The sequence below is a fragment of the Gymnoscopelus braueri genome, assembly GCF_963280865.1.
Source record: "Gymnoscopelus braueri genome assembly, chromosome: 4".
Taxonomy (NCBI): domain Eukaryota; kingdom Metazoa; phylum Chordata; class Actinopteri; order Myctophiformes; family Myctophidae; genus Gymnoscopelus; species Gymnoscopelus braueri.
Window position 1 is genome coordinate 54,861,792 of NC_137605.1, and position 12,185 is coordinate 54,873,976.

Consider the following 12,185-nt stretch of genomic DNA (forward strand, 5'->3'; position numbering starts at 1 on the left):
CCAGAATTGTATGCTTTTATGCAGCCTACAGTATGTACCTTTTTACGTGCCTCTTTCTTCTTTTTAACTCTTTTAACTTTTAGCATTAACCCAGGTGATATAGGTGGGACATTTACACAGATAAGTGATTAGTAATTAATGTATACCGATTGTCTGTGCAAAATCAATCTGGGAACCCATCGGCAAAAAAAGGGAGGCACCGGCCCATTTCCATTTCCTGTGTATAGACCGGATGTCGTTCCATTTACTCTCCTTCAGCCCTCCTCTTCCGGTGGTACTCCTTTGTTTTCATTCCTAATAACAACAACTCTACACGTTGTAATGGGAGTTGCCGACAGATTCAGCTGCGGGGCTCTGAACCTGTCTTGAGAGATTAATGCAAAAATAAATACATTAATATGAACTAAATGAATCCAAATGTGTTGTGTTTCTATAGCGGTGGATTACAGTTCTTTTGCAGTGCCAGTGTTGACTAGTGGAAGTCATCCTCACACACACAGTATCAACAAGGTACGCTATATTCCTCACTCCATTATGAAATAATGTCTGATAATTCTGTTTTTCAAATGTCAAAGTGCGAAAACGTGGGACTTCATGTGACCAGCCTGTGGCGTCAGTCATCTATGACATAATTATGATATGACTCCAAATTTGGTTTCAGCCCAATCAGAGCCCTATTACTTCCATTATAACATATTTCCCTTCAAACAAAGAGTCCACTTTAACCCTTTAAGACCGGGAACGCATCTGTGTCATTTTAAGATTTCTTTGGCTATATAAAAATAGCAGATATAGTAGTAGATCTGCTATTTTTTTTAAAAACCGTGAAAATGTGTGCAAATCTTTAGTTTGAATATATATATACTTTTTTAAAGCAAAAGTTTTTAACTCAAATCTTTGCTTCTGGGGATTTTTCAAAATAATGTCTTCTAAATCCTAACAGTTTTCTTTCCCTAAAGTTTATTATTATTATATATATTTTTTTACTTATGTTGCTATATCATCAATGGTTTTCAAACTTTTTTCATGTCAAGGACCCCCAAAATAATATGTATTTGTCTTCGGACCCCCTCCCATCTAAAAATATTTTGTTCCAGGGACCCCCAGAAGCAAAGATTTGAGTTAAAAATGTATATAAAAGATTTGCACAAATTTTCACGATTTTTCTAAAAAATAGCAGCACGCGGCACTCGATGTCTGCTATTTTTGAATAGCCAAAGAAATCTTAAAATGACACACGATGTGTTCCCTTCCCGGCCTTAAAGGGTTAAAATGCTGCTCACCACCTACAAGGCACTGCCTCTCTGCCCTCCTCGAGCGACATCGCCTCCTCGCCCGTCCCGTTCCCTCAGGTCCAGTGACGCTGGCCTCCTGGAGGTCCCCAAGACCAGGCTCCGAACCTGGGACATCTTTCCCTCTGGAATTCACTCCCCCAAACATATCAGAGACGCCCCATCCCTCCCTACCTTCAAACCCGCCCTGAAAACCCACCTGTCCAGAATCGCCTTTCCAAGTTGAATTTGATGTCAACTCGTAATTTTTTGTGTTTTATTGCTTTTGCTTATCTGAGTTTTTCCTAATAAAGCCGTTCTCTTTTTTTGTCCTCTCCCCTGGCCCCCCCACACACATGTAAAGCGTCTTTGAGTACTTAGAAAAGTGCTATTTAAATTCCAGATATTATTATTATTATTATTATTAATATTATATTTAAAAATGTATGAAACCTATGTGGAGGGGGGGGGGAATAGCAGAGGTACTTCTGTGGCACTGATCGGTCCATCGAACAAACCAACAGAACACACACACACACACACACACACACACACACACACACACACACACACACACACACACACACACACACACACACACACACACACACACACACACACACACACACACACACACACACTCTCTCTCTCTCTCATAGATGGCATCTATAATAACCTTCATAACAACCATCTAAGAATAACATAACTGTATAACATTCTGTAGTAATCTGCTTTCATCTTTTAAAGTATATCATTTCCTTTTTCACCAATCTACATGTTTCTCAGTATCTCATGACCTTTTGTTGACCTCTTCTTTAGACTTCAGGGATTGGTCTATTGACTGCAAGTCTCCTGTTGGGATTGGCTGTTCAGCAGATCATGTGACCGGTCCACTATACATGGTAACACGGTACACCACAACCACAACACCTCAGTAACCACAAGACAAATGACATTCATACACTCAGTACATGTATTATTATTATTATTATAGGCAGACAACTGCACTGTTGGTGACACTGTATATATTTGTAACATATATCTGAACCACACGCGCACGCACGCACACACACACACACACACACACACACACACACACACACACACACACACATATATATATATATATATATATGAGCTATTATGTAGTACGCGACTTATACATTTATAACATATATCTGAACTATAAGTGACATAAGTATATTGTAACATATCGTCGCTGTCGTGCAGAAACCAGCTATCTCCATTTTTCTACTTTTAATATTTTTTTATAAATCAGTGCTATTGAACACCCTTTACGTCTGTTGGTGCAGGTTTTACAAATATGGAACCAATTAAAATGGTTGATGAAAAAAAGTTAGACGGGAAAGAAATCTTCACATTAATGGTCAAAAACCTCCTAACTCCACTTGAGCTGTATTTGGGTAAAGTGATGATAATATAAGGACACATTCAAGTATCTGACGATGTATAAATTCACCATACAAACTTTGATGAAGCAGTATTGTGTTGTCCCTGAAAAGTTAATGGTTTCTGCCCGACAGCAGAGATATCTGAACTACAGGTGACATATTAGTAGTTTGCAATATGTATGAGAACTGTTGAAATATGTATTTGTAACATATATCTGAACTATTAATGACATAATATATCAAACAGTGGTTCTCAAACCTTTTCATGTCAAGGACCCTCAAATTAGCAGGGACCCCCATACAAGATTTGTGTTGTGACATAATATATATTTGTAACATATCTGAACTACATGTGTCATATATTTGCACTTTGTACTGTAATGAGAACTATGGGTGAAATATGTATCAAAAGCAACACATACTGTATATATCTGTATGCTGCAGCAAACAGACTAACTCCTGTCTCCGTTCTACAGACAGAAATCTACTGACCTTCACCTATACAAACTCACAGTGACCAGAGGAAGCAGACAACCAATCAGATGCTCTGATCATCCATCCATTTTTAATTAATGTACTTTTAAAGGAAATAAATTCTAAACCCATTTAGATTTGTGTCCCTGAGTTGACTATAATATGCTGATGCAACTCCACCTGTACGGCCCCTGGCTATTCCTCTAGTTACATGACTTCAGAAAGTAGCATATATTTTTGGTACGAAACTATCTACCAGAAGTAGTTTAAGTATCACTGTTTAATGTAGAGGCATAACAGATACAGTGTTCATGGGGGCGCCCAAATTTTGAAAAGTTTTACTGTGGGCCTGGTATTACTAGATGAGGTCACAAACGGAGAAGAATAGTACAATGTCAAGTTTGCTGTTTATTTCATTTCTGGGTAAAATAAGGTGCCGTCTCTATGGTGCTGAAACACTGACTTTTGTTTCCGCTGTGGTGTGTGCGCACTGTGTGGTCGTGTGTGATTTAACAAATTGTTGAGTTCTCATACGGATTTGTCATTTGCATACAAGTGGCATTAAGCATTGTAAATAGATTGTGTATTAAATGAAAGCCTGCAAGGTAGGCTACTTATAACAAGGTAGGCTACTTATAGCAAGGTAGGCTACTTATAGCAAGGCCTTAATAAAGTGACCACCATGAATGAAGCTCTCTCTCTCTCTCTCTCTCTTTGATCTCTGCTCTGCCCTGCAGGAGTTCACAAGCATAGTTTTTCCCTATGAATATCGATCAAACTACAATAATAAGGACTGTATCTGTCACCCTGACAGATACAGTCTGTACGTGAAGGATATAACATGTAAGCAAGCTGTGACACTTACGTATAATGTTACATTATTAGTTACATTGTTTGTTTTGCTTACTTTGGAACTGTCTGCTAGTTGTGTGTGTGTGTGTGTGTGTGTGTGTGTGTGTGTGTGTGTGTGTGTGTGTGTGTGTGTGTGTGTGTGTGTGTGTGTGTGTGTGTGTGTGGTCTACTGTACCTGGCCATAGCGCTGGGGCCTACAAACGGCCCTGCTCACAATTAACTTTAATTAATCCTGCGCTGCATTTAAACATAGGATGTCCTAATTCTTTTGGACTCCATTTCCATTTCAAGATGACAATTTACACAAGAAAGTCAACTATTGGCATGTAACTTGTCAGTTTATTTCAAGTGTCACAACAGAAACACTATTGACTAACAACATAGTCTCACTAGAATCTCTGAATTCTATTCTATTTTATTCTATTCTATTGTTATTGGTGCCTGCATAGGTTTGCACCCAAATAAGCATCCATTTTACCTAATTGATGGGGTCTACCCAGGTCAATACCCCTCTAAACCAAATCTCTTCACCAAAAATAGGTCACAATGCGTTGTGAGCTTGTAGATCTGCTATTTTTGCTGACTGTTCACCCCCAGAATAGGGACCTTAGGGTTCATGTGGTTAATGATGTTTCAGTCACAGATACATTGTCTCATCACAGTGCAAGGAACCATTCTAGAATGTTGTATCAGTTTCATTAGAGCTGTGAGCCAGTCAGAGCCAGTCAGAAACAGTCTTTTATTGGAGATTGATTGATTGATTGAATATTTTATTTGGCAAAAAATGTAATCAGCACAATTACATTTATAATACTTTGACTAAAAGGTCCATCCAAAAACGTTTTGTTTCCATTGGGCTCATTGGTATTCAATTCATAGACATACATAGTAGCAACCAAACAGTTCAAATATCAACACAAAAATACAGAAAAAATAACACTTTATGTACAAACAAAACAAAAATGCAGAAAAAAATAAATAACATACGTACGAAAATGGGGGGGGGGGGGTCTGTCTAACGGGAAAATGGTACTACCTCCTCTTTTGGAGACAGTTTCACTTCAGTGTGAACAGGAAGCCATTTCAGCCACAATGAGGTCAGGTCTCATTATGAGATCAAGTTATTTCAATATTTGTTTTAATTCAAATTAAGCACATCTCCTGTCAACTGGAAGTTGTATTATTATTACACATGCAGCTAAAGCTTTAGTAAGATCCAGTAAAATGATTAGAAATTCAGCATAATGGACTCTGAATTCAGTATCAAGCATTGCTACGGATGCTGTTCACTGTCATACACAGTATAAACATTTCAGTGAGGAAAGGGGAAACAAACGCTGAAAACCCCATTCAGAACAAAATGGTTTTGTTTCTGCTCGGTGCTCCACCCACACTAAAACACATACAAGTGTGCAACAAATAGTGCAAAGAAGGCAGACGAGTAAGAGACAGAGAAGAGAGTTAACAGCAGAAAGATCGAAGAGACATTACCATCAAGAAGAAACACCAGGAGGAAAACACATAAAGAGGTAGAACACAATAATTTGATGACACCTTTCACCGAAATTAATCAGTTAAATAGATGATTCTGGACAAAATCTGACCACAATATATTGTTATAAAACAACACAAGATGTTCTGTGTATGTATTGTTCTTGTTGCTGAGTTTGAGGAAGATCCAGAGGAAAGAAATAGTTGTCGTGCTGCTTTAAGAGTGAAAGTGTTAAAATGTAGTTGTCATAATCAGGATAGAAGTCTTTATATTATTTCTTAGCGGAGATTCATTACTGTCTAATAACTGTATGATGTATCTCTCAGCAAAAGCAATGTAACCACGTAACCAGTATAACTCCTGTATATTTATTGCATCATGTAAACTGATCTTGTCTGATTTTGAACAGAAACAGGGTCACTGTGGAGACAGAATGACTGAGAAGATGTTGGTGGTCATCTGGATGATGCTGCTCTTCCACACAGGAGGTACTGTAGCTTCTTTTTCCTCATAATCACATTTATTTATTTTCTAATTACTATAATGGTATTTTGTAGATGTCCACATACATTCATGCATGTATTGTACAAGCACACATCGCATACTAACTACTCTACAAAGACTACAACCTCTAATAAAACAGATTATTATACGTGTAAGTATAACAGTGTATAACAGTGTATACAGTATATCTCTGCCGTTGTTTAAAATGTTAATTTTTCAGGAAATGACAAAAACAAAACAAAAAGTTGAGTTAGGAGGTTTGGTTCATCATTGATAAGAACAGATAAATGGACCTCCAAGCTCACAATGAGGTTGGAGGTCAAAAGGGGGTGGAGCCTGGATTCAGCAAAACCAGCTAACTCCACCCCCCTTTGGTGGAGTTAGCTGGTTTAGCAGAAAGTTTGAGGATCCAATGGGGTTTTGTCAGAAGCGCTTTTTAATACTTTTCATTGGTTCAATATTATTTTTTACCAACACACAGACGTAAAGGGTGTTCAATAGCACTGATTTATGGAAAGAAATGCAAAAGCGTCAAAATGGAGTTAGCTGGTTTCTGCCCGACAGCAATTATACACGGCGTTACTGCCTACAGTATATACAGTACAGTACCTGTATATACTGTAGATAGATAGATCGATCTAACTCTTTTCACCATTTTCTCTAGCTTGTCCAGTCAATTAGCGCCTCCTAGCCTTCACGCTTACCCTCCCAATTTGTTGTTATATAAACAACAAATGACAGGTGATTTTGACTGGTGCAGAACTGAATACTTCCACTTGAGAGAGAGAGAGAGAGAGAGAGAGAGAGAGAGAGAGAGAGAGAGAGAGAGAGAGAGAGAGAGAGAGAGAGAGAGAGAGAGAGAGAGAGAGAGAGAGAGCGTGTACCTGTAGAATGTTTTTCTGTCTGAAAAAAACGAAAACAAACAAAATGCATTGTTTATTGTTTGTGTTTCCTGTCCAGTGGAGGGGGAGTCAGAACCACAGGATGATGACACCGTCACGGCCACGCCAGACTACTGGACCCACGACAGTACAGAAGACTACTATGACTATGACAGTACACCAGAATACGACAATACATGTATGTTGGAATCCAAGTATTCCAGTAAGAACACACACACATGCTGACACAATACTGCAGTACTTACAGACAGCGTGTCATGGTGATTTTTTTTACAGGCATGACGGTATTTTAATGACATTACGCGCATGGCACGCGCACACCGCACGCATTTTATTTTACCTTAAATTAGGAAACATGTTTGTATAGGAAATGTTTTTTAGCTTAGTTTTAGTCTTTTTAAACTAAACTGAAAAAATGAATGGCCACATGCCGTCCTACTCCTTGTGGCCTCCATGACACCACTGCTTACAGAAATACAAGACAGTAGCAGTAGGGCTTGGTTTGGTTATAGGACTTTATTTCATGCCGTTTTCATCGTGAGCATCACATGGTTAGAACATTCTTCCAAAAACCTGTGGTGCATTCAGTGGAACAAAAAAATATGGTTATTGGAAGATCAACAGTGTCAAAAAGCAACATACTCTCACTCCCAAAACGTATTTGTTTGCGCCTGATGCCATGACGACACATTGAGGTAAGACAACACACTCCATATTTACTCCATATATATTTTAAAGGTTCTATGACATTCATTTTCACTTTTTTTTTTTTTTAATGTTTTTTGGGGGGTTTTATGACCTCAAATAGTCCCCAAAAATATGAACTTTGAACATTCAGTGGATTTTCTGTGATCTGGGGTTTTCTGAATAATTGGGCTGAAAAGTAATCTGTGATTGGCCCCTTGACTTTGATGTCACAGTCTCCACCCCTCCCCTCCCCTATCCATTCCTTTGGGGGGGGGAGAGGTGCAGAGGTGATGATTGACAGTCAAAATCCCTCAACAGCCACACCCGCAGGCAAAGATCTATTTTTTTCATTGCAGTTGAAAAGGCTTTAGAAATCAGAGAGAAAAAATCCTGCCATGGATCACTGGAGTGGATTTTTCAGTTAAAACTTTTAATACACGTTTGAAGGACCATGATAAATACTTTTAATGTGTTGTAAAACTGAATGTCATGAAGCCTTTAATATAGGATGTGCCTGTCATGTGCTTTATGCGATGCGATGCGAGAGTGCGGTCTAGCCAACACCAACTCGGGACTCCTGAATCGCTGCCCTCCTATCTAACATCAGGGTCTTGAGCTCTCCAGTGTTGTTAGCTAAGCTGTCGCGCCGCAGTACATCTACGTAGGTGGCCTTTCCTGGCTTTGCCCTGGGTTGGCTCCCATAGTGTCAGTTTGCTTTCCTCTGGCTCTTTCATTTTTAGAGCCAGCATCAACCTAGATGAAACATGGCACACTTACACAGATTAATGATTCGTAATTAATTTTGTCTGTACTGAATAAATATATTAAAGTCATGCTGTGTTTTTCAGTTAAATTATATCATCTTCCACATTTGAATTCCATTTGAATTCCAATTCCATTTGAATTCAAATGGTTCCAATGTAAATATGTATGTGTTGTGTTTCTAGCGATATATGAGGTGTTGGAAGGGAAGCCGACTGTTGGAAATACAGATGAGTCGTTGGGAGGAAACTCAACTGGTGGCAGTATCAACAAGGTCTGCTATATTCTTCACTTCATGAAATAATTCTAAATTCTATTTTTTGACTACTAACGTGTGAAAATCCTTCCTGATTTCTCAGAACTCTTTATAGAACCCCCCCCCAAAAAAAAACCTATCATCTTAGGCCCTATGTACTTTGTCGTATGACAAATAGCGCACTGCGACGCATTGCTAATTTAGCAATTTTTTAAATAATCTTTTTATGTTTAATAATTCTCCCAAAATAGAGATGCCAGGGTATAATATTGGTTAACATACATTTAAATTGTCATGATATTATCAAACAAATATCAAACATACAGTATATTAGACCAGGGGTGGGCAACTTTGTAGATGGTGAGGGCCACAACATTTCCACACTCACTCTGGGGGGCCGCATTGTTTATCGGCACTCTCGCCAGTAGTACCCGTACCCCATAACTCAAAAAGCCCATAATAGTCACATACTGTATGTGATAAATAAGGGATATTAACAATTATTTGTTGTAATTATTTATTATTATTTTATTTGTTTTTATTTAGCATTTAGTAATGCTAAATTAAGTAATCAACTTACTACAGATGTACTGCTAAACAAAACTTCACATTCCTGAGTATGCCTTTCAGTGTATTGCTGTAACCTTGGCTTAAAAATATACAAAAATTCTATTCTACAAACGCACACGCACGCACGCGCGCGCACACACACGGCTAGCCTCTTAAAGAGCCACACTTTTCTAACAACCATGATAACCTCAATAACAACTATAGAATGATATAATAAAATGTTAATCTTTTGAAAAATTGAATTTATCTTTTCAACCAATTTGTTTTTCAGTATCTCATGACCTTTTGTTAACCTCTTCTTTAGACTTCAGGGATTGGTCTATTGACTGCAAGTCTCCTGTTGGGATTGGCTGTTCAGCAGATCATGTGACCGGTCGACTACCGGTATACGCGGTAACACCACAACCACAACACATCCACTTACATGTATTATTATAGACAGACAACTGTACTGTTGGTGACACAAACACAGACACTGTATGTATTTGTAAATGTATGAGAACCGTTATTTGATTATATATTTGTAACATACATCTGTGTGCTAATATACGGTAGGTGACATAATGGTACACAGTATGTGTAATATACTGTATCTGAACTATATCTTACATACAATATATTTGTAACATACATATTCATAATGTATATCTGAACTATTAACATAATACAGGGGTGACATTTATTTATGTCATATAGGTGACATAAATATACTTGTAACGCATCTGAACTACAGGTGACATTAGTTTGCAATATGTATGGGAACTGTTGAAATATATATTTGTAACATATATATATAACAGTGGTTCTCAAACCCTTTCATGTCAAGGACCCCCAAATTAGCAGGGACACCCATACAAGATTTGTGTTGTGAACTACAGGTGTCATATATTTGTACTTTGTAGTGAAATATGTATCAAAAACACCACATACTGTATATATATATACTGTATGCTGCAGCAAACAGACTAACTCCTGTTTCTGTTCTACAGACAGAAATCTACTGACCTTCACCTACAAACCCACAGTGACATCAGAGGAAGCAGACAACCAATCTCATATATATATATATATATATATATATATATATATATATATATATATATATATATATATATATATATATATATATATATATATATATATATATATATATATATATTTTTTTTTTTAATTATGTATTTTTCCCCGCAAAAAAAGGAGGTTGATTGCTTAATCGTATCATGCAGAGCACCTGTATGGAATTGGATGGAAACTGGTTTTAGTAAAACAAATGGTGACTAGCTATTGGCGAAAACATCTGCTGTTTTTGCTATTTTAAGAAATAAAAAATACAAATAAATTTATTTTGTATTTAATATGCCCAATATAGGGACGCTATAGGGTTAATGTGGATAATCATAGACAGGCCCCTCTTTTCCCTTTCCCTTCTTTCTCAACTCAGACCCTCCTTCCCTGTCTATGGTGCTGAAGAGGGCAGGTGCATGCAGTAGCAAAGGCATGTACTGTAATAGGGAAGGTGCAAGGTCACGGACAATGTTGTTAATATACTATTACTGTATAATATTGCATTTAAAAAACTTTTTTTTTAAACATTCCACGATTTTGTAACCCTTTTTCACCCGGTACCAATTATCTAAGTGATCCTGGGCGCTACACTCTCCCCGCCAGCCTAGGGAGACCAGAGCAGAGCTCATGCCTCCTTCAATGCACGAGAGCCAACAACTGACCTTCTTGTCACCTGACAGGGGGGAGTTTCCCCAATTGGACGTAGCGCGTGGAAGGAGCACGTTATTCCAACCAGTTCCTTTCCCCTCCATCAGGCGCCCCGGCTGTCATGGGGGAGGCGGTATAGCGACCAGGATTACTACATGTTTTTGTGAGGGTATTAACTACCCTAGGAGACAAGGGGAGAACATGCAAACTCCACACAGAGAATATTGCATTCTTAAACCGTGCCTGCCTGTATGATATGAAGGCCACCATCTATAAACATAACCTCTGAGAACAAACTTTAGAATTAATATTAATTCAACCTTAATACATTTGAGCAAATAGCACCTTGGGAGCAAGTTAAACTGTCTGTGAATACTCTAATGGAACAAAAAAAACAAAAAAAACGTTTCTTACATCCATTCTTGTCCTTGAAGGGCAGTAAGCCCTTCTTGGCAGACACATTGAATGTAAGGGTATATTGCTGTATAATGTTGCATTCTTAAACCGTGCCTGTCTGTATGATATGAAGGCCACCATCTATAAACATAACCTCTGAGAGCATCTGAATGGGCAAAACAAATAAATGATGGAATATGTGTTGTTAATTTTTTCATGTCTTTATTTACTGTACTTATGTACATGACATTATTTACATGACATGACATTATTTACATGATGTGACGATATTTACATGACATGACACATGACACATTGTGTCGGTGTGAGGGCATGTTAATAACACAATGCGACTCAAACCCACAACCACTCCAGTACGGTAGGCTACAGATGGGACATCTGAGAATTTCAAAGGGTCTGCCATTGGCACTTCAGTGGAAAGTCTGTGCGAAGTCCAAGCATTGTCAGGTAGAAGGGGGTGGGGAGGGGGCATTTGCCAGGTGTGATATGGTGCCCGGTGTGAATTGGTGTAATTTTACACCTGGCAAATCAGGCACGACAATGGGGGGGGGGGGGGGGGGAATATACAGGGAAAGATCAGTGAAAGATCAGGGAGGTGTGAAGAGGTCAGATGGCATGTCTGACCGTCACTCACAACCCCACTGTGTCACCTGCACCTCCTCATGCTTTCCGTGTGCAAAGCTCTGCAGGGGAGAAGAGAGGAGACAGGACAGCTATCAGGTACAGTACAGCGTACGTCAGTGGTGGAAAAAGTACTCAAATGTTTTACTTAAGTAAAAGTAACAATACTGCAATCTAGAAACACTCTGTTTCAAGTAAAAGTCTGGTAATCAAAATTCACTTACAAAAGTATAGGCAATTCAATATACTTAA

At 38.3% G+C, this 12,185-nt stretch overlaps 1 protein-coding gene across 1 annotated transcript; it reads left to right on the forward strand.

Annotated features, from left to right (window-relative positions):
* The first annotated feature begins 5,462 nt into the window (after positions 1-5,462).
* Positions 5,463-10,233, forward strand: LOC308084226 (uncharacterized protein). The gene is made up of 6 exons (XM_080426774.1): positions 5,463-5,538; positions 5,911-5,989; positions 6,966-7,085; positions 8,542-8,630; positions 9,487-9,575; positions 10,172-10,233. The coding sequence occupies exons 2-5, from the start codon at positions 5,935-5,937 to the stop codon at positions 9,550-9,552; spliced, it is 330 nt and encodes a 109-aa protein (XP_080282900.1). The 5' UTR covers positions 5,463-5,538; positions 5,911-5,934; the 3' UTR covers positions 9,553-9,575; positions 10,172-10,233.
* Positions 10,234-12,185: the final 1,952 nt, after the last annotated feature.

What these genes read in the sequence shown, in the direction of transcription:
- LOC308084226 (XM_080426774.1), top strand. Translation starts at nt 5,935, where the DNA reads ATGACTGAGAAGATGTTGGTGGTCATCTGGATGATGCTGCTCTTCCAC. An exon ending in GCTGCTCTTCCACACAGGAG is followed by an intron (nt 5,990 to 6,965) that starts GTACTGTAGCTT and finishes TTTCCTGTCCAG; the next exon opens with TGGAGGGGGAGTCAGAACCA. An exon ending in ACCAGAATACGACAATACAT is followed by an intron (nt 7,086 to 8,541) that starts GTATGTTGGAAT and finishes TTGTGTTTCTAG; the next exon opens with CGATATATGAGGTGTTGGAA.